The following is a 23,998-nucleotide window of genomic DNA, read 5'->3' on the forward strand; positions in this document are numbered from 1 at the left end:
AAGGTAAGGAAAATGATTGTGAGATGTTAAAGATCCTGATTCATTTCTGAAATAAATTTGGTGTGCTTGTTCTTGAAAGAATTGCTGCTTCAGGGGGAGAAAAGAGAAAATCTATTAAATGGAAAAAAAGTTTCTAAAGAAGTTGAGAGGTTCTTTTTATTTTCTTAAACAAATTCTTACTGCCTAGCATTGGGTTTTGGAAAACACAGTTAGCCAGCTATAAAGTTGTAATAGAAAATAGTAAAAGCAATGAAATGTACAATTAAGGATCACACACCCCAGATATCTTCTAGTTCATTAGTCATCCTCCTATCTCAGCCCAAGAGATTTCTCAATCTCTGTGCTGTACTCCAAGGCTCAACTATAGTGAAACCGATGATAAGGTTCAGTCTTTTTTATAGTGTTTCCTTGCACAAAGCAATGATCTCTTAAAGATGAAGTTTAATGCTCCCTCAGGAAATGCTGTCCATTTTAGACTTTATTTTTTCTGCTTGGTAGCATTCTCTTTTTCTCAGTAAATGTTGTGAGCTAGACCAGGAGTCACGGGGATTTTGCTAGATTCACCAGTAGAGGGAATCCAAACCAAGGTGTGTGAAATTCGGGGGAAGAGACTGCTTCAGTTTTTGAAGGTGCTATACATTCTGGGTGGACTCTGGAGAACTGAGATAATTGGTGGCCAGGTGGAGAATGATGCATGCATCCATCCTTTTAGTAAATACTTACTGAGCTGCCATAGGCACTGGGGAGATCAGAAAAGGATACGAGAGAATCTAAACCCCCTTTAAAGAGCTTCTGGTCTGGTGTGTAGGTACTATGTAAGCACATTAATTGTCATATCTTGCTCTTGGTGTAATTACAGGAATGAGGACCACTAATCTCTCCAGACTGGTAGGGGAAGGTCGTGAGTTCAATGTGAGTACTAAGTAAAGTGAGGAGAACTCATTTTTTTTCCTCCATAGTTTCTGGTTAGTCAAAAGAGAAAGGTCATAGATTCCATAAGCCTGGGGGTAAGATATATAGCAGAGACCTGAGAAACCTCAAGAATTTTTTTTTCTTTTTTGCCACCTAATGGAACTGTGACCTTTTTTTAAAGCCTGAGTTTATTTGACTCTGAATAAAGTGTGGTTGGTGGTTAAGTCTCTATTTTCCATCTGATTAGAGATGCATAGAAGCATGGCAAGAATAGAGGGACTCGGAACACTGACCTGTTGTAACTTAATGCATGGAGTCACCTCCTTCAAGGCCATGGGTCAGCTCCCCAAGTCACTGTCCAGCAGTGTGATCCTCACACAATTCCTTATTGACAGCTGTAGGTGTTCAGATTCTTTTCATAAGTGTAAATTGCATATACTGCATTCAAAGACCATTATTTCCAATTGGGGCAGGTGCATTCTGGTTTAGGAGACTTCCCTATGTATTGGTACATTTTCTTATCCTTACCCCTAGTAGAAAAAAACAAGTAAACTTACATTGTAATGCATTTGATATCCAGCCAGCTTTTTGAAGAGAAGAAGTCTTAATAATTTGTCCATTCCCAGCCTTCAGTCCCAAAATGGGCACGTAGCAAATCCCTAAGTATTTACTGGATGAATAAATGTGGAATTGTTATCGGAGAAATTGCAGGGTTCTTGTCTTCGCGCAAAAAAGAATTCAGGCGTGAGACAGAGTAGTGAGAGGTAAAATAGCAAGGTTTATTAGGGAGGGGACATCCTCTGTAAGGATGGATGGGCACCTCTCCAGACAGAGCCTGAGAGACTGGGGGTGGGGGTGGAGGTTACATGGTTGAATGGAGAGATTACACCTGGCCAGACCAGGTGGGAGGCAGAGAGCTGAGTGTGCAGTCCGGTTGAGGCCGGGGGTTTTTAAGGAGATGGGTCTCTGTCTTCACACATCTCCTCCTGAAACAAAGGATTTTATGGCTGTAAATATTAAGAAGCTCCTATCTGAGTTTTCCCTTGAAGGTATCAGACAGGAGGAAGCCTAGCTGGCGCCATCCTGGGTTCATAGGAAGGGTGAGCAGGACCCCCTAGAGAATGGGGATCCAGAGCAGGGTGTTTGAAATGCAGATACTGGGCTACATCTGGGAGACTGTGGAAGATTTGTCAGGCAGAAGGGGCAGGGACCTCCACCTGGCAGGTTATCAGGTAGAAGGGGGTAGGGCAGAATGTGAATACCGGGCTGCCCCTGAAACATTGTCAGCAGATGCATATGCTGGACATAGATGTCTTCTCTTTAGGCCTTTCTGTCACACACACATAAGCTCATAACTGACTACCTACCTAACAGAACGAATCCATCAGTGAATGTATTCAGATTTTTCTGAAAGTCTGATGTTTACAGCCCTCAGTTTCACCAAGGCTATGTTAACATTACATATTCCAGAAAAGTTAAGGTCCAGTTATAACCATGATTTTTCTTTCATGTGTAAATGTGTTTTATTTTATAGAATTTTGTATAAAAATTTAGTGTCGTGAACCTCTCCTTTTGAGATTGATTGATCCTTCGAATCTGTTATCTGTGTCAAAATGCCACAAATGAAGTTCCACAGAAATGGCAGCGAAGGTTCATCAAGCTAGGCAAGGAGAAAAGATCAAAGCAAATCTTTCAGGAGGACTAGACTATTTGAGGTCTGATAACCTTGTAGATTCCTTGTAAATCTGGATTAATTGATAGGTAAAGAGGCAAACCATATTGCTTTCTGTAAGAGCCTTTTTCCTTGCCCATCTTGAATATTTTTCAATGCTTTTGTTTTACTCCTGGTCCTTTCAAACTTGCACCAAATTCCAAAAGTAGGGGCATAAGGTCATTGACCTATATAAAAATTCACTCAAGCTTTGTTTACTTCTGTTTGAACAAATAACTTTAGGTAATAATAACTGATAGGTCCTTTAGTACTATTTGTCACATTGAAGATTTGCATTCTTCCAAACAACATATTAATGTCCCTATATGTTAAATATTAAAAAATAGAGGTTAAACAACTTGCCCAAATTTTGACAGTTGGTAAGTGTCAGAGTCAGAATTTATATTGTATTCTTTCTGTAATCTTTTATTAATTTATATTCTGTCAACTTCATGTTATCTCTAATGATATTCAGTGCTTAGTAAATGGAACATGGAACATTTCAACCTAATAATCAGAAAAGCCAGTGAAATTGTAAAAAATCATAAATAGCTAGTACACAGAAAAATAAGTTAGTGACCCACATTTTTGGCTTGTAAAAATCTTATAAGGTACTAGTATATACAGCTTTTGGATTTTCTCATAAGAAAATTAGGCAGTCAAGGACTTTAGTAATTCCTTTTTCAGAAAATACTTATTGAGTATCTATTGTAAGACAGAATTTTGGAGCTTGAGGCATAGCAACCCCACAGATTCTTGCTTTAAAGGATATTGGGATATATGAGTGAACAACACAGAGAAAAACCCATATCTTATGGAACTCTAATTCCCAATATTGTCTCAATTATGATTCAGGTGGAATCAAATTAACCCAAATTATGTGGGTAATTGCCTCCGAACTCCACTTGAGTGCTCCCTTGGAGTTGACCAGCTTTAAATATCCATTGGGACACCACATAAACCTTCCTTTAAAAAAAGAATTAAATCTGGAGAATTGAATAAAAAGCAGAATATTTAAAATTACTTTCCAGTTCCTGGTCTGTTTCTCAGTGGGCTGTATGGGAGAAATAGAAATAGGATTTCTGCTTTGGTGAAACGGCAATGAGTCTTTGTGCTTCAGAATTATATAGGTACTAGGACTTGTTGATGAATCTGTGTCTCAAAAATTTGTAAATGATGTGAACTAAAGATATATATCTGCTTCATTAACTCACCCATACTGCACAGGAGTGAACAACACCCTTGGAGGTCATCAATTTCATTAAGTTGAGCCCCTCACCAAACAATCCCAGAGTAACTCATCAAATACTTCCAGATTTTTTTCATTTGGAAATAGGTTTTTCTTTTCTTTTTTTTTTTTTTTTGGTTGTTTGCTTTTTATAAGCAGAAAAAATGGCTATCTACACATTGTGCGTTCATTTGCTAATTGCTTCTTTTCCTTTACATGCCTCTGGTGTTGATATAAACTATTCCAAAGAGACTAGGAAACTTTGGTCTTTGACCTAAAAATGGTTCTCATTATCCTGCAGCATATCTTGGTAGATAGAATCACTGACTAGCCCCAGTTATTGGGAGTAAAGTGTATTTTGGGTGTACAGTTCATTAGCTTAAACTTTGGCATTCCTGGGATAAGATTTGAGGCTTTGACATTTTGGATGAGCTCATGGACATCCCTATGGGTAGTAATAGCTCATTTTTTTCAGGGGTAGATTCAAATCAGCTGTCACCAAAGGCTAATGTGTGGGCTAAATGAGGTATTTATCTCAGTGTTTCACCTTTTCTGTGCAGGCATATCACAAAGGATCTTACTAAGATTTGTTACCTATTGAGGGATACTCAGGAGGCCCAAGGAGGGGCCCAAGACTCAGCATTTTTCTCCAGGAGTGCTGATGATGTGTGTGCAGATGCTGGACTTTAGGGGACACTTTAGGAGGTATAAACGCTTTGTGGGTGAGCATGGTGGACTAGTCATTATTCACAGCTCAAGACAGCTTTGTTGCTTTCCTTTTATTGTTGCACGCCCAGTAATTTTAATTAAGGCTTTAAAGAAGCATCTTAAAATTTATGGTTGTAGTTGAATGAATTTTATGAAGAAAATATATGCTACAGTGCTGTTCACATTTGGGATTAAGAAGTTCTCACTTGATATAAGAGATGTCAAGGGCTCACTGTGTACATTTCGGGAACTCCTTTACATACAGGATCTCACTGGAACCTTCACTCCTCCATGAGGAGAGCCAGCCCAACTTCACTAGTATACTTTTACAAATAATTAAAGTGAAAACATAAGTAGTGAGGGATCCCTGCCCTGAGGATCATACGCAGAGCATTATATCAAAGCAGGGCTCTAACAAGAAGTCCAATTCTTACTCTGGCAGCAGGTACATCTGACATATGCTTCTCGAATATCCTTTTCAGAAATCTCAGAGATTAATTACTTTGCTTCCCCTAATCTGTGTTCAACCCAAACCATTAAATATGCTTAAAAAGTCCTTCCTGTTGTCAACCTCATCACCATTATTACCCTCAGCAAGTGATAGCAGTGCTTCTGCTAAGCACTTATTATTAAGGAATTATCAAGGACCATTTTGTGTATGATATACAAAGGAATGCAGGCATCAAGGAGTGCCCCTCAAACACCAGTCAAAGGATTTCACTCACAACATGAAAAGGAGATGTGAAATATCATTACAAACAGCAAAGTAAATAAGTTAATGCAGTTGGTTAGATGTTTAGTATGTAATAAATGCCCAGGTAGTGTTGCTATCAAATAAACAACTTAATACATGCTATAGAACATTGAAGTGTGTGATAAAGTAAAGCTTAAAGATGAGGGAAACTTTAACGGTCCTTGGGAGTAGTAAAGTTAGATTGGATAAGAGATAAGCTCTATGGCCGGCGCCGTGGCTCAATAGGCTAATCCTCCACCTTGCGGCGCCGGCACACCGGGTTCTAGTCCCGGTCGGGGCGCCGGATTCTGTCCCGGTTGCCCCTCTTCCAGGCCAGCTCTCTGCTGTGGCCAGGGAGTGCAGTGGAGGATGGCCCAGGTGCTTGGGCCCTGCACCCCATGGGAGACCAGGAAAAGCACCTGGATCCTGGCTCCTGCCATCGGATCAGCGCGGTGCGCCGGCTGCAGCGGCGGCCATTGGAGGGTGAACCAACGGCAAAGGAAGACCTTTCTCTCTGTCTCTCTCTCTCACTGTCCACTCTGCCTGTCAAAAAAAAAAAAAAAGAGATAAGCTCTGGTATCCGGCTGGATTTACACCATAGTCCAAGAATTCCCTTGCTGTCTGACTTTGCATAAGTGATTGGCTCAGTTTTCTCGGAGCTTCGATTTCCTTACCCGTGAACTGAGCAGAAAATACTGGGTTCTACATTAGAGGTTGTTGAGAGAATGCAATATGACATACAAAACCCTTAGTGAGCTGCCTAATGCGTAGAATGTTCTGGAACTAGAGCTAGTTTCATGGAATGTTTGTTGCATTCTAAGCACTGCTGTCATGTGTCAACTCATTTCATCTGCAAGGCAACCCCATGAGACTGTGAATTATTATCCTCATTTTAAAGATGAGGACATGAGGTTTAGAAAGATTAAACAACTTTGCCTTGGTTCACACAATTTGGAATTATTAGCATTGTTATTAAAAAACAGGCATCTGGCTCCAAATCTGTGTTCTTTACTAAAACATGCCACCTATAGAAATGTACTACTAATACAACTACTATTTGTTGTGATTGTTACTGTTATTATTACATACCATCAAAACTTTGGAAAAGCTGGCAAAGATAAAATGAAGATAGGCTGCTCAACTGTGAGCATAGATAGAAATATGATCGTCTCACTGTCTTGATTGAAAACCTAGGCCGGTTTGTAGTGGTGGCCTTGTTGGTAGAGGAATGGGAAGCCAGAATGGAACACAGTCTGGAGACAGACCTCAGAAGAGCTGTACTATCGCACAAATCAGATAGAGCTTTCCACTTAAGAAAATGGGGGAAGTTTGAAAATTCTTGTTAAGGAAATGATTAACTTGCATCGCTATTTAAAATGAATTATAATGAAAGGTTTTGATGTTTATGTGGATGTTGGTGCACACATTGATTGTAACTTCATTCATTGCTCACCATCCATTATAATGCATGTGTAGAGCACAGACAAAAAGGTGTATCTCTTTCCCCAGGACAAAAGATACAGTTACCTATCCACAAACACTCTACACCAAAATATACACCCAATCATAAAATGTGGCTATGAAGTAATGAGGCTAATTTTACAAGTGTTCTGTGGACTCTGTGTTGTTATTTTAATCTTTGCTCATACATGAGAAGTATATCAAAGAAAATAAAACCTGACAAATCAATCATTTTCCTTTGAAGATATCTTTCTACGTGACTCATTTAGTGGGTTCATGAGGGAAGAACTTTTATGGTGGGAAAATTCCTATCACTTACAGTTTTTATAACAGCCTATTGATGATATATATATAACCCCATAAAGGATGTGCTAAAATTGGCTTTTACTTCCTTAAACCATCATTGTATTGAACCATGTAACCAGAAAATCACAATGTGGTGATCTTTCTCTATACTAATCCTCCCATGAGCACTTAATGACTTGTCTGTTCATCTTGGAGATAATAAACCTAGCATTGAAGCAATAGCTGTCTCGGTGACTTTGCATAAATCATTATTTGTAAAAGTGAAGCAAAACCTATAGGTAGGAGCCAAAGAATGAGATTGCTCCACTTTCAAGAATGAGCTCTGATAATTGCTGTGACTGCATTCTGAATACACTGAACAAACAGATGCAGACAAAAAAGTAAATATTATCTCTCAAAGTGATCGATATTTCAACTTCCAACACAAGAAGGGCAATTATTAAATATCCTAGTAAGATTTGTCGAAGCAAAACAACATTATAATGAAATGCTTGCTAGGGAGGAAAATGGGAAACAAGCAGAGACCTAAAAAGTTTCCTCTGCCACAGCTGGAAATCAAGGTGACATGTTGTAAGAAAGTGTACATGGAAATAGTTGTTCTTAATATAGTACAATTTGCAATTTTGAATCTAGTTATTTCCAATAATTTTAAATTATGGCTTCAATTAAAATAGTTTTTTCAAGGCGGAATACCTATTGGCTTTCGAAATGTTATTTGTACATCCCTGCTTTTTTTTCCCAGCTTTTCCCTCCCACCTTGAGTCACTGTTGAATTACTCCATTTCTCAGCCTCTTCCCAAGCTAAGAAAACACACACATTTTATTGAAGCAAACACATAAATATTTTTTCTCTAAACACAGATTTGCAAGAAAACAAGGGAAAGAAAAACTGAAATGAGAAGTAGGACATAGCACTATATTTAGTCCAGTTGCCTGATTTCCATTAGCTTTATCCTAATTTCTTTTCAGCTCTTTTCCCAGGGGCTGATTTTGTTGTTCAAAAAGCAGACAGGCCAAAAAGTGGGTAGCTCAGCTAGCAGAAAATACTCTCAGATCAATCAAAAGCAAGCCAGGTTAGAAGCCACTAACCCCAGAAAAGGAAGAGCGGATACACTGCTGAGTTTGAAGCTGATACCGTATCCTACTGAGGGGTTAAGCCAATGGTTCAGAGTCTGAACAGGGAGTTCTTTTTTGTTTCTTTTTTATTCTTTATGTCTCCTCTTTTCACCTTTTTTCATTTTCTCCTTCATGCCTCCTACCCCACTCTTCTTTCTCTTGCTCTTTCTGCTTTTTTTCTTTTTCCTTTTATTCCTCCCCCCTGGGTTGTTACAGTGACCTGTAACAGGTTCCCCTGATTCTATCTTTGCCCCTAGAGTATGTTCTTAACACAGCGGCAGAAGCAATGTTTTTGTAACAAGGGTCTGGGACCACTCCTCCTCTGCCCTGGCTTCCAACTTCAACCAACTTAAAGCTAAAGCTCATGCAAAGGTTTGCCATATGCTATATAATCCAGCCCCCTGTTAAATTGTGGAGCTTATCTTTTTCTGCTCCAGACAAGCAAGGCCCACCTCTCAATAACTGGCCCTTACCTCTTTTAAGTCTTCTTAAGTCTCACTATATCAGTGGCCGCTGGCCACATTCTCTAAAACTGAAATAAGCTTTCCCTTTTTCCCCTTGACCCAGCATTCTTGATTCCCTTTATTTCATTCTTTCCAGCATCATCCAATATACCTACCTTCAATGTTTATTATTTGTTGTCTGTGTAAAGTCCATTAGAAAGGGATCCATGGCTGTTCAATAGTGTGAGCCTTGAACATTGCCTGAGAGAAACTGTTATTCAACAAGTACTTTTGAATACATGAAAGTAACCTATCTTCTAACAAGAAGATTGACACACAGTATGGAAGTGTGACAATGGAATTCTATAGAATGTTACTGTGAAACAATAGTAGAAATTCTCCTTCTCTGTGGCATGGAGATAGGGACTTGAATATGCAGAGAAACGGTGACATCAGTGTAGAATGTGGATGCAGGATTGGAAGCTAACCAGACAGGCAGCCTATAATATGAAGATGGGGGGGAAAGGGCATTCAGGTAGAAAAAGCTTTTGTGTGAGAAAATGGGACACTCTGTGCATATATTAACTAAGGAGATGCCAACAAGTTTTCTAGCTTTGTTACAGGGAATCAACAGGAGAATGATTGGAAATAACGCACTGATGGCACAATGCAGTGGAACCAGAGGGTGACTGTGTTACTTGCAAATCTGAAGAAGTTCAGCTTTTCTGTAGACAACAGAGATTCAATGAAGAAGTGTAAGAAAAGGAGGAACACTATTTTTAAAGATTTATTTACATATTTGAAAGAGTTACAGAGGCAGAAGGAGAGAAAGAGAGGGAGAGAGAGTGATCTTCTACCCACTAGTTCCTTCCCTAAATGATTGCAGTGGTTGGTACTGAGCCAGGTTGAAGCCTTGAACCAGGAGATTCATTCAAGTCACCTAGTAGGTGGCAGGGGCCTAAGCAATTGGACCATCCTCTGCTGCTTTTCCCAGGCCATTACCAGGGAACTGGATAAGAAGTGGAGCAGCAGGGACACAAACAGGTGCCCAGATGTGATGCCAGTGTCAGGGGTGGTGACTTTATCCACTATGCTACAACAACCTGCCACTGAGAAGAACCATTTGATTTGGATTTGTATAAAAAATAATGCCCCAGGATTGTTATGAGAAAAGAGTACCTCTGGAGGTTAAGCAGTCAATTACAGAATACTGGAGGAGACATCGATTAGAGCAGTGAAATTGAGAGCAGAGAGATCATGCCTGAAAAACATTATAAAGGCAAAGCTAGAGCTCCCAGACTTTAGAAACTGATAGCATATAAGGTGCAAGGAAGAAGGAGACATCTGAGATCATGTGGGCATTTTTAGTCTGAAGGAATTGCTGGGTTGTAGTGCTATTAAATGTAAATGGAGACGTAAGAAATGAGCAGGCTTGATGAAATAATGTTTGAAAAGAAAAATTGAGTTCATGGTGTTTATAGAAATCTCAAGATAAATTACTAGGTAATTAAAATAAGTGAATTAAAGGATGAAACTTAGAATGGAAGTTTTGGAGATCAGTGACAGGGATTTGGGCAGTGATAGTTAAATGACAGTTAAAGCACAGCTATTAATGCCAAAGTCCAGCCAGAATTTGCGGAATGATAAGACAGCCAAGGTTGTGTCGTAGGGAAAGTTACTATTTAATTATCTGGCCAAGAAAGTACTGCCTTTGACTAGTAGTTGAATAAATGTTCAGAGATTTAATAGGACAAAAAGGGAGCAATAAGTACAGAAGCCAAGATGGGAAGGAATGACCACTATGATTGGGAGTCATAGACATGCCATGAGAGAGAAAGACTGGAGAGCCCGGTTATTTTCTCAATTTAGTAAGAAAAGTTGTAGAGAGAGTGTAGAGAGGAAGACAAGCTAAAGTGTAAAGATGCACGTGAACTTACGATGGAGTTAAAATAAATCACATTAGCCCTGTGGCAAGTTAAAAATATCCTAAGCCAAAAACACATTTAAATTACTAGACATCCTAGCTTAGTGACACAGCACACTGTAGAGTACCTTTCCCGCCTTGTGATTGCAGGGCTCACTGTGAGACACCAGTGACAGAGTATTTACTGCATGGTATGAGGCTGGGAAAAGATCAAAATCCAAAAGTACAAGTACAATTTTTACAGAGTGCCTAGCACTTTCACACCATCATAAAATAAAAACATCATAATTTGAAAGGTCTTGAGTCAAGGATCATATCTATTAAAAGTCCAAGAGATGTGACGAGTGGAAGAATATGATTAAAGCTGAATCTTCAGAAAACCAGCTGTGAACAGGATACAAATATGGCAGTGATCACAGTGACGTAAGGGAGAGAGAAGGCTATTTCTCTCATAAGAAAGTATTGTTAGTGAGATAGATCCTGTGCTGAAGATGTTGAAAACATAGAAGATGGCTGAAGGCTGGGTATAGCCATTAAAACATCAGTTAGGATGCTCACATCCCATATTGTAGTGCTTGAGTAGGACTCCCTGATTCCAGTTACCTGTGAATCTATACCCTGAGAAGGAGCAAGTAATGACCCAAGTAGTTGGGTCCCTGTCACCCAAGTGGGAAACATAGGTTCCAGTTTTGGCCATTGTGAGCATTTGGAGAGTCAGCCAATAGCTGGTAGGAGTCTCTCTCTCTCTCTCTTTCTCTCTCTTTCTCTCTGTGTGTGTGTATATATATATATAATATATATATATATTATCTCTATGTAATATGTATAATCTTTTAAAAATGTGGAATAGTGAGGAGAAACTTAACAAGGGTTGAGATGATAGGGATTGCAATGCAGATCATAGAACATTAGCTCTAAAGAAGAAAAAGAACTCATAAATATTCTTTGGAGTTGAGAGAACAGTGGTGTTTACAAATAAAATGCAAGGAGCCTTGGAGTTTTAAAGAAACAAAAGTAGCTCTGCCACTCTCCTTCCCTTAGCTCAAAACCTAAACAGTGATAAAACAATGAAGCAGAGAAGTGAGACTCAAAACAATAGCACCATAATTGGAGAATGTAGCTGTAATGTGTGTGCAGACTTGCTACTACTCTAGCCACAAATGAGACATCCTCTAAATGAAGCATTGAGAGACTGGACATCTGGACATCTCCCAGCCTTCCCACACAGGAGGTGGCTTTACTGAAGGAAAAAAGGATGGCTGAACAGATGTCACTGTGCATTTTCTGCTCATAGATCTCAAAGAGAGAAGGCAGTTGAAGGACACATGCCCAGTCTGCTTTACCATAGCATCCAGTCCACCAGCTTCTACAAACATGAGGCCAGTGGTAGAATGAGTTCCCCTTCAAACAGGAAAATTTGTGAGACTGAAGGAATTCTCCCATTTTATTTGTGATGTAAAGCAGAGTTTAAAGTTTTTCTTCCATTTGAGGGAGGCAGGAAAAAGGATAGTAGGGCTAGGGAAGTGTAATGAATATATTTAATGGCCACTGTAGGGAATGAAGAGTGACCCAGGGCATATGGAAGCAGTGTTGAAAAAATTTCAGCTGATAACAGAGAACGTATATTGACAGTGACTTGGTTTTCTCTGGAAGGCCCCAGCAGGTGTGTAGGAGATGAATCTTCTAATATATAAAAGATGGGAATGTTCATGAGGATTGAAGTCGTAGTGAAAGAACAAAGGAACTAATACATCATGAGGTCTAGACTTGTGTTGCTGTTTTCTATTGTGGCATAACAAACAACTCCTAAATTTAACGGCTGGAAGAAATAATGATTTATTGCTTCTCAGGGCTAGGAAGTCAGACAAAGTTCAACTGGACAATTCTTTAGGTGGTAGCACTGGGGTTGCTAACTTGTCAACGTTCAGCCAGATCTGGACTGAGTTGGAAAGTTTAAGATGAAATCATTCAGTTTCTGACACTATGGTGTTCCTCTTCCATGTAGGGTCTCTGTCTTTCTGTGTGTGTGTCTGTCTCAGACCCTTGTTCTCTTCGTTCCCTCCACACATTGTTTCATCAGTAGTCTAGCCTAAGGTTCGGTTTTGTTTTGTTTTTGTTTTGTTTTGTTTTGTTTTTGACAGGCAGAGTGGACAGTGAGAGAGAGAGACAGAGAGAAAGGTCTTCCTTTGCCGTTGGTTCACCCTCCAATGGCTGCCGCGGCCAGCGCGCTGCAGCCGGCGCACCGCTGCAGTGAAGGATGGCCCAAACCTAAGGTTCTTGATAGTGTGAGAGCTATGTTTCCTAGAATACTCAGAAGGAGAAACTGATAGGCATTTTCAAAGCAAGGCCTGAAACAGCTACAAAGTCTTCTATGCACATTCTAATTGCAATGCCACTAAGGCCCAAAGAGAATGATTGTAGGCTTGACCTCCTGTGGAGCGTGTCTACCTACCTATACATAACGAAGAGGGAGCTGGTGGCATCTATCTTTAGAGATGGTCTAACACAGTGGGATAAGGGGCAGAACAGCAATGGAGCCATGTTCCAGATTTGCCATAAGAAAAATCAAGGTTTTCAATTGCACTTTGAGGAGATTAAAGGCTAGACTTCATGATGTACTTTATTTTTTGGATAAAATTCTACCCCTTGAAGGGTCTGTGCTATTTCTGCCTGAACAGAATGTCTTTCACTGTGCCACAGATTTTCTAGCAAAAGTTTGAGCACTTTGGAAAAAGAAAAAAAAAAGCCTACATGTAGGCTTTCTTATTTGAAATTTCATTTTGATATTCAGCCTCAGCTTACTCTGAAGAATAAAAGTAGTTTGGACATGAAAGTGTCACACTAAATTAGATTCTGCTTGGCCTTTTGGGAGAAGGTAAAATTAGGATTTGCCATGAAAACATGTAAGAATTCAAATCTCATAGGTAAGGCTGTCATTCAGGAAATATGCAAGGTTGGTATACTGTGTGAAGGAAGCCTTCTTCCTCTGGGCTATATCCCCTTTATGCCAGCACTTGGCTCCCTTTTGAACTCAGGATTACTCATTAGCTAGAGCTTGCCATCTGTAGCCTCATATCCTTTAAGGAACTCTTGTCTTTGGGATCTGCTTATCAGAGTTACTTCTTCCTCTTGGACCCTACATACGGTCTCTCTGCCCTTTGGGTTTTAAGCTTTGGAATAAATGTTAGTATCTATCTCCATTACTGCTCAGGAATCAGAAAAAAAAGTGTTAATTTCTTTTGTTTTTAAAAGTTTCATCTATTTATTTGAAATGCAGAGTTTACAGAGAAAGAGTGAGATACACAGACACACACACACACACACACACACACACTCTCTACAAATGGTTGCAATGGCTGCAGCTGGGCCAGGCTGAAGCCAGGGGCCAGGAGCTGCTTCAGGGTCTCCCATGTGGGTTACAGTGGCTCAAAGACTTGGACCATCTTCCACTGCTTTCCCAGGCGCATTAGCAGGGTGCTAGATTGGAAGTGGAGAACAGGTCTTAAACTGGAGCTTATATGAGATGCTAGCATTGCAGACAGTGACTAACAACTATGCCATAATTCTGGCCTGATGTTTTCATTTCTTTTTATATTGCATCATCTAAATTTCCAACTCTGAACCTTTTATAGCCTACCCAAAATTGAACTGCACTGTGTTATGGCTTCCTCTCACCACAGTCCTGAGGTTGTGCCAAAGTCCTGGGATCATTGCAAACTATAAATGCACTGACTCTGTTGAGAAGTGCATGGTAATAGCCTCCATGGGCCATGATGCATTTAGGGCTCTTTTGTAAGTTTATGCGCCTTAATCCTACCATCTTTCCTTCCTAGGCTAGCATGTAGTGATATTTACTGAGTTATTTGCTCCATTTTTGGGTGTTACACAGAAGCAGTTTACAGGAATCCTCATCATGCATACTTGTGCATCTTTTTACTTTTGTAATGACTTTTTCCCAACCAGGAAAATCTCTTTTAATTGTTGGTAATGCTTATTACTTCCACCCCTACTGTTCTTAATGAACTTAGGCTTTTGATTATAAAAGCTAAGAAATCTTGTCACAATTCTTTCTTGGATTGAGCCTGTGGCCTGCTTGAATGGGGGCAAAGGACATGGAAAAGACAGAGAGAAAGTAGAAATTAGTAATGCAAAAGTCTTCCTGCCACATTTTCCCATCACTCCCAATCAAAGATGATTTGTCCATGTGTCTCTACCTCCCAAAGGAACCACGAGCTAGTCTGTTAAACATTTACATCTAAGTGAATATGATCATTCAAAAGAGTGAAAAAAGCCCTTTGAGCTCCTATAAATCTCATCCTTGGCATGTGTGTCCAATTCAATAGTGGCTTTCTGAAGAAAATGCCTAATGTTGTTAGTCATCCCAAGAAATGACTCCATTGATATGCATTTCAGTCTAGGTAGAGTGTAAGGGAAAGTCTGAGGCAGGTGAGGGCGAGCAGGGCAGTGTAAGATTATCCAACTATATTACTTGAGCAGTAGATGCGTAGCCTATTAAAGGATGGTATGCATTGATGTGTATATATTGGCATAAATAATAAAATTATGACACTTGAATATTACTTTATATTATCTGGAGCACTTTTCAATCCAGATTTATTTTGACCCTGGTTTCTGAATTCATGTTGCCTTTGAAAGGAATTCCATTGCCTTCTCTTCCTACTTACATAGGATTCCCATTTAACAATGCAATGAGCAAGTATAGTTACTTGTCCTCGAGCAGTTGAAGTGGCAGGGAATTCACTACTTCATGATGCTGAGTATTTTAAATGTGCAACTCTAGTTGTTCAAAAGACGTTTTGTTCTCCATAGAGCTAATAGCTACATCATTCTATTCATTGACCCCAACATGCAGTTTAGAGAAAATCATAGCTTTTAGAATAAGATATACACTGATAAAAAAGCACTTATCTATCTCCTGTGTATGGTTTTGGGTAAGTGACATAGGCTCTGCCAGTATCATTGACTCACCTACCAAATACTAGTAATCATACTGACCATATAAGATTGTTTTAAATATTAAAAGGAATGGTGAAGATTCTTCATGAGCCTTATGGATAAAAGCTCACTTAATCCTCACCCAGTTCAGAAGACTGTGTGCTAATGCACTTTATCCATTGCCTCCTGTGGTAATGTACCAGTTTTCCATTCAGCTGCTATGACACTGCTTTTTCTGTGACTGTGTGCAATTCATGCAATCTTCTGATCTCTCGTGTACTACTCGCTCACCTGCTATAATCATACAACCAGATAATCCCACACCTTACACTAGAAGGCCACTGAAAAATCATTATGTTTTGAATTACGGTTTGGCCTAATTTGGTGTGTTGATCAAGTCTGAGGTTTTATTTTCTATTTTTTTAAAGAAAGATTTGTTTGTTTGAAAGGCAGACTGCCAGAGAGAAACAGATCTTCCATTGGTTGGCTCATTCCTCAAATTCTCAACTCCATCTTGGTCTCCCACATGGGTGGCAGAGACCCAATTACTTGGGCCATTTAACTGCTGCACTCCCAGAGAGCTGGATCCAAAGTGGAGTAGCCAGGATTTGAACTGGCTCAATGATGTGGGATGCCAGCATTAAAAGGGGAGCCTTAACTCTGTGGACCCCAATGTCAGCCCCAGGTATGAGTTTTCTGGAAATTATATCCTTGGTCAGAGGTCCTTTTTCTTTACTTTGTGTTCTAAGTTCTGGATCACTGCTATTATTAAACTCTTTGCGTTTTCCTCCACAGCCTGTTCTTCCATCCACATCAAAAGTCACCAGTCATGGGACTGGCATTAGTGCAGCAGGTTAAATGGATGTTTGCAACACTAGTATCCCATGTAAGGTTATTGGTTCAGGTCCTGCCTGCTCTACTTCCAATGCAGCAACCCACCAATATATCTAGGGAAGCATAGAACACGACCCAAGGACTTGGATCCTGCCACCTGTGTGGAAGATCCAGATGGAATGAAGTGCTCCTGGCTTTGACTGGATGAGCTTTGGCTGTTACAGCCATTTGGGGCATGAACCCAAATGGAAGATCTCTCTTTCTCCTGCTCCTCCTCTTCCTTTTCTCTCTCTCTTTGTCTCTGTCTCTCTCAACACACACACTCACAAACTCTGCTGTTTAGATAAATAAATGAACAATTAAATGTTTTTTTTAAAGCCACCACACATAGTTCCCTCATCTTCCCAGCTAGTTGAGCCAGAGACTCAGTACTAACGTTAGCCAATATGCCACACTCAGCCAGTAACTAAGTTCTTTCAGTTCTATCCCCAAAATATATCTTGCTTCGGTCCCATTCTTTCGTACTACCCTGTTCCTGATTTGCACCATCCCTTGTTGGAACTATCGCAAGAGATTTTCAAAGGGACACTGTGACACCAACTAAAGGAGTTATAAAATTAAGTGATGTCCTAGTCTCTTTTAGAAAGCTGGAGTCTATGTAATATATTTAGACATGCAACTATCCCCCTGCCTCCTCCTTTTTACCTTCAATGTTGAAGTAGTAAGTTTCAAGTTATCTGGAAAATTCAGTTATGTGGAACTCCTTATTTCTGAACTGTGCTGGGAATAAAAGAGAATTAATATAGTGCATTTATTCAAGATTGATTTTTGCAAAAGATTTCTCCTGTATGTAGACTCTGTGTGTGACTCATGGAGTCTCTCTTTTTGTTCTGGCTGCTTTGAAAAGCCAAGAGAAAGTTCCTTCAAGCCCAGCAGTTAATTGTCACAGTGATGCCTGTTTGATGACTCCATATTTATTTTAAGAGGAACTGCATCCCGTTGGGCCTGCCAGGATGAGTTAGCTGCGAAATGCATTCCTAAATAGCTAAATGATTCAGCGCAGGATCCCATATATGAAATTGACTTTGTAATGCGGCTGCATGTCTCTCTGTTGGAAAGTCTATCTATTTCAGTTCTGTGCTTTATTTTATAATTCAATATTGCATATGAATAGGTAATGGAGAGAAGCTTTCCTGCCTCACAAACCTCATGTTACAAGCAATACATCGTTAAAACTTCACCCAGTTCGTTGGAAGCTTGCTTTGGTGAGAAGAACTTGGTGATATGGGGTAAATGTATTCCAAAATATTCAGAATTGCACACTTCAGTTTGCAAATAACAACTAGGATGCTCTTGAACTGAGAAATCCCCCAAGAGTGTACTTAGCTCCTTTGCATCAATAAAGTACAACAGCTTCTTATCAGAGGCTGACTTTTGCTTACAGCTAGAAGTCTGGCTAAACCCGGTTTCCAACCACTTAGAGACTTCAAATAATTCCCAAATTATTCTTTCCTTCAAAGGGAATATGCTTTAAATCAAGTGTTTAATGTTAGGAAAATAGTAATTCACAAACTCACATACCTTAGCAGCCTATTTTCCCTTAGAAACAAAGAGAACAGAGAACAGTACAGTTTGTGCTTTGTCCCCCATTTGCCCCAGAAGTGCTCAGGAAATAGGTTTCTTTGTAAAGAACAAGGGCTTAATCGGCATTGAACCCCATAGTGGCTCAGCTGGGCATTTTGCTCAACAAATAATATATTGAGGATAAAAATGGTGTTATTCTGAGATAGTGTGGCACCTGATGATATAAGGTTGCTTGTTTACAGCAAGGGGTCAGAGCACCAGCTCAGTTTTTTGCAGTCGTAGGTGGGTTTCATCCACCTTTTAATGAAGGTGACCCCTTGGCTGGGTACAAGGGGTCTCAAATTTTCATCAAAAATGTACATCCTTTAATTCTGTTTCCCCACAAATATCTACATTCCCCCCTTATATTTATGTTCATGGCTCTGTCTACCGTGGGCCACCTTGTAATTGTAGGGGAAAGCAAGCTTATATTGTCCCCATGTGTGATGTTGGGGACTGAGAGATGGGGCAAACTGCCAGGGACATCTCATCCCACCCAGAGGTCTCGGAGTGGCAGATGTCTAGTGCTTTAGATCTCAAATGTCAGGTATGTAGACATTCTGTCTTGTGAGGCTCTAGAATGGTACTGTATGCCATCTTTAGCAAAATTGAGAAAAGTCATTCACATTGTATTTCTGCATTCTGTGGTTTAGATGAAGAAACACAGATGAGAAAGCCTGGTTGAGAGTCACCATACTCAATTTCTAACTTTGTTAGGTAACAAATCTGTAAAATTTTGAGGTATTGCTTTAATTATATTGGGTACCATTTTTAAATATGTGACATTTATAAGGGGAGCTGGCTGATTTCTGAGATGCTTTATTGCTCAGAGAATCTAAGGTGATGGAGAAAGGTTGCAAGTATTCAGAAGAGTTGTTAATACTGATGACATGCTCAAGCGTTTTGAATCTTCCCAGTTCAAAAATTTGTGTACTTATTTATGCTGCAGTAAGTTTTGTTTCCCTAAAGTCAAAGTATAGAAAGTGAAGTACCATGGAATCTAGTACAGTCTTACAGCCAACATTTGACTTTCCCCTAAAATACTCTAACTAAATAACCATATAACCCATACACAAATGTTTCTAGGTACAGAATACCCACAATCAGCCAATTTACTTGTACCATTTTTTGAAACAGTCTCACTGTTCTGCCCTATCTAATATATTATTTTCCCAGTTCTATTATCTGAGAACAAAATGAAATTACATCCTTTTTGTATAAAAATAATTTCCCCTCTAGATACTGGAAATTATTCTTTGTAAGTACCTTAACTGTTCTTTCTGGATACTGCTTATATGGACTTCACAAACCCCCTTGTTTGGAAAATTTATGACAACACACTCATTCTAACATGGTGCAAGTTTACATGGTTCCAGGAGGGATGCAAGTTAATGCTTGTCTTCTATACAAGTAGCACAATATAAGTGACGTAGGATGTGCCCTGGAAAGAAAATGTTGGTTACAATTGTAATGCTCCCCTGCCAGATGGGACCCTCATTGGTTGGGAGACAGATTGACAGCACCTCCAACATGGCTCCCTGTTTAGATTGAGTAATTAAGTCCAGTCCTTTATCCTGGATGGACTGCCTAAGAACAGTCAAACGGAACTGTCTTTTTTTTGTTCACACCATCAGCTGGGTGGCATTCTCCCATCTCACATAATAACAGTGCAATAGCTGTAGCCACGATGTGGAGACATCTGGAGATGTTGACAGGTGTTTTGGTCTCCTGCTGTTTCTGATAAGCTTCTCGGAAGACACAACCCAAATCTAAATATAAGACCCACACTCAAATACTATAAGACATTTTTCTATTTTCTGTCCACAGTGATCAAGAGCTTCTTTCTTTTTGCCTTTGTGTAAGTGCATGTCTCTGCAATTGTTGCCTGTATGTGTATAGAACCATCTGCCCAACTGGGGCATCTCTAATCCATTGTTACAGTACCATTGACCTGAGCCTGGCTACTTGGTTGGCTAGGAACCCACAGAGAGTAGGCAGGAGAAAGAGTGAAGGGGGAAGGGAAAGAGAAGGAGAAAAAAAAGGAACAGGATACTAGGATGCCCCAGTGACTAGAGGGGTGGGTGGGAATGGAAAGTGGTGAAAGAAGTTGTGGTTTTCAGTTGGGAGGTCTGAATAGACCTTACTGAGAGAGCGAGAGTTGAGTTGATGTGAAGATACGTGGTAGTTAGGAAACCTGACTTCTGTGAAAAGAACCTTTTGTTCCCTACCATATGCTGAGCACTTGGAATAGCGCCTGGTATGCAGTAGCTCAGGGAGAAGTCCCAGAATGGGTGGAAGTGCAGGGCCTATGTAACGTAACCCATTCCTTTTTCACAGGTTGATTTGAAGATTCCATACTGCATCTTTGTTTGATCTCTAGCTCTTTTAGGAGCTAAGAGATCCGTAAGCAAGAATACATAAACCCAATGGTCAAATACTTTGAGATAGTAAGCAGAGTATCTGATGATTGCATTTGGACTATTCCAGCTAATACAGTTTCCCTCAAGAACAATCAACAGATTTTTGCCTTGCACCAGTGTGACTAAAGGATCTCACCAGAGGGATCTATCTTTGAACAAATGATAGATGTGTTCTAAAGACAAATTCTATTTTCTAAGTTGGGATGCAGAAATTTATGACAAACTCCCAAAAAGAAGTTTTCTAATTTAAAATCACGTTGTGCTTAAGACTCCACTTAATACTTTATTACATAAGGACCATATGTGCCTCTGTGTTTTGCTCATTGCCCTAATGTTACTATAATGAATGAGTAGAATCCCTCTTCTACATATTGATGCTAAAATATTTGAAGCAGATTATTATCCTCACTGATTTTTGCCTTCTCCTAAGGAAATACTTCATTTATTTAAAGAATTATTTTAGGTAAGACTTCAAAATTTCTTCAGCATCTTATTTAGTGTCCTCTGAAAATGTCCTAACTTGCTTTAAATTGTGAGGCTTAGAGTTGAGTGAATACATTAGGTGTGTTATCCGTAGCACAGAGGTGGGATAGGATATAGATATTCCCATCTCATTTGTTTAAGATATATTTTTATTAATGTGGATTAAGATCACATTAGCTCCTTTGGGGGCAGTTCCATTTCATCACAGGTACTTATCAAGCCTGTGGCTGCCTAAGCAATTAGTATTTGTGGCCATGTTCTGGGAAGCCAAATGGTCTTGTGAATATCTTTATACATTTTTCTGCTGAAGTTTAACTTGCTAGATTTAATATACTTCTTCAGCCCATCAAAATTTTTAAAATTTTGGTTTCATCTCCCAATATATTTGTTACCTTCTGCTCTCTTGTGTTATTGTCATTTTTGATGAGTTGGTCTTATTAATTACTACCTAAGATGTTTAATTTAAAACTTGTGTGACTAGACATCTTTGGAAGTAAACTGTTACACAGTACCCTAAAACATAAAGGTGGGGCTGGCACCGTGGCTCACTAGGCTAATCCTCTGCCTGCGGCGTCAGCATCCCATATGGGTGCCAGTTCTGGTCCTGGTTGCTCCTCTTCCAGTCCGGTTCTGTGCTGTGGCCCAGGAGGGCAGTGGAATGGTCCAAGTGCTTTGGCCCCTGCACCCACATGAGAGACCAGGAGGAAGCACCTGGCTCCTGGCTTTGGATTGGTGCAGCGCACTGGCCATAGCAGCCATTTAGGGGTGAACCAATGGAAAGATCTTTCTCTCTGTTTCTCTCTCTCACTGTCTAACTCTGCCTGTCAAAAAAAACCCAAACATTTTCATGTATGTATACAATGCAAAATGTTTTGAATCAGGATATTTAGTATATCTATCACATCATATATTTATCATTACTGTGTGGTGAGAACATTCAAAATCTCTTCTAGAAATTTTGAAATTACTCAATACAGTATTGCTAACCCTAGTCATTCTATTTTTCAATAGAATTCCAGAAATCACTCTTTCCAGCTAAGTGTAATTCGTAACTATTGGTATGGTCTCTTTCTACCCCCTTCCTCATTCCTTCTTTTTCTTAAATTTTATTTAAGTTATACAAGTTTCATGTATTTCATTTATACAGACTTAGGAATATAGCAACACTTCTCTTCCACCCTCCCTCCAGCCCGTACTCCCACCCTTTCTCTTCCTCCCTCTGTGAAATGAATTAGATGTTTGAAAGAATATAATTTTTGTTTAAAGGAAAAATATTAATAATTTTAAACAGATGTTCCCATCATTATTCAACAGAACTTGAGACTCTACTGAACTTTCAACTCTACTTAATGTGTTGGAGGTACAGTGATATGTAAGAGAAAAAAGTACCTGGATCTTCATTCTAATGAAGTGAGACAGAAAATAGACACATGTACATTGACATACATACATATGCATTTAACTGGATGTAGTTCAGTGTATATATATATACCAGGGTACCTATGAAAGTTCATGGAAAAAAATGAAATTGAAAGTATGAATTTGAGGCCAATATTTGGTGCAGAGGTTAAGCTGCTGCTTGGGATACTCAGATTCCATATCAGAGTGCCTAAGTTGAAGTTCTTGGCTTCGCTTCCAACGTTAGCTTCCTGCTCATGCACCTTGAGAGGTAGCGGGTGATGACTCAAATGTTTGGGTCCCTGCCACCCATGTGGGAGACCTAGTTTGAATTCCCAGCTTCTGTCTTTGACCTGGCCCAACCCTGGCAATTGAGGACATTTGAGGGAATGGCATTTAGAAGATCTAACATTTTAAAAAGTATGAGTATAGTTTATTTTAAAACAGTTTTCATAATAAATGGAAAAGGTATTTAATGGGACAAAACTGTATACATTTTAAAAATATGGAAAAATGAACTTTTCATTCATTTATATGAACTTTTGGAAGTTCCTTTGTGTGGGGTATGTGTGTTTAAAAATCAAAACCTGCATCTGTGCAGCTGAATAGGGCCGGAGGAAAAAACACAATTTGTGGATTCTTCTGTACTCATTTCCACTAACTTGAAGAGGATCTTCTTGCTACCTGGTGTTTCTACTGTACTTTCTCAGTCCATTCTTCTACTTTCATGAAGGATTATTTTACACCTACCTTTGTCTTCTCAACCCCTAACAATTTTCCCATTCCCTCCTACAGCCAGTAACTTTTCTTCCCAGCTCCCTGAGAAAGTGGAAACTACCACAAGAGAGTATTTGCAGGGCACCACCACAAGAACTTGCCTTCCAGCACTGCTCATTTCTGCCAGCCTGGTCCCTTGGATGAAGCTGCCATTCTCCTATTTAATGCCAAATCGTATGCATTGCTTCCTGGCTGCTCAAAGTTCTGGCTTCAGGAATTCTTTATTTCTCTTACATCGGCTTTCTCCTGCATCCATTTCTCCCATCAATCCTCCCCTTGACACTACTGTCCCAAATAGCCACTGCAATATCTGTCCTATTTTAAAACACTTCCTGAAAAGTATTTTCTGTACTTGTTCTCTCTAGTTATCCCCACTTAAATTATTTGATGTTTTAGTGCTTTTTCTAATTACATCAGAACTTCTAATTATAAAAAATTTAAAATTACCTAAAATACAAATTGGCATCTTAATATATGTTTATAAAGAAGCTTCCATGAAAAACACCAAGACTAATTTGGATATTGGCAGCATCTCAAAAGCCCTTCATGTATTCCTTCTGAGTTACTAACCTTTTCTCTTCCAATATGTAATTGCTGTCTTGATTTTTAATATCAACCTCTCTGTTATAAATATCACACACCAGCTATGCATCTCTGAATAGTTCATATTTGTATGAATCTCAACGTTTTATAAATGGGTTTAGGTGGTCTTTGGGTCTTTGTGTTGTTTGTTTCTGATATCTTTTACTCGCTGCCGTGTTTGTGGGATTCCCTGTGTGTTGTGCAATAGTAGTTTGCTCTTTTTCATTGCTGTGCATTGTATGAGTATTCTACAGTCTTTTTGCATTCCAGCATTGATGGGCATATTGTTTGTTGTTTTATTTAAGTTAGTTTAAAGAACACTGTTACAGGCATTCTTGTTCATGTCTCTTGATTTTTGCATACGCATAGCTCACTGGGATACA

The 23,998-nt window shown here is 39.4% G+C and overlaps 1 protein-coding gene across 1 annotated transcript in view; it reads left to right on the forward strand.

Annotated features, from left to right (window-relative positions):
* LOC149127695 (uncharacterized) overlaps positions 1–23,399 on the forward strand; it is a 165,790-nt gene extending 142,391 nt beyond the window's left edge. The window contains exon 6 of the mRNA XM_089326984.1: positions 23,052–23,399. Coding sequence (XP_089183110.1) covers positions 23,052–23,177 — 126 coding nt within the window. The 3' untranslated portion in view covers positions 23,178–23,399. The remainder of the gene's footprint in view (positions 1–23,051) is intronic.
* The last annotated feature ends 599 nt before the right edge of the window (positions 23,400–23,998 follow it).

The sequence above is a fragment of the Oryctolagus cuniculus genome, chromosome 2 (assembly GCF_051225735.1).
Source record: "Oryctolagus cuniculus isolate XC-2025 breed Fujian yellow rabbit chromosome 2, ASM5122573v1, whole genome shotgun sequence".
NCBI lineage: Eukaryota > Metazoa > Chordata > Mammalia > Lagomorpha > Leporidae > Oryctolagus > Oryctolagus cuniculus.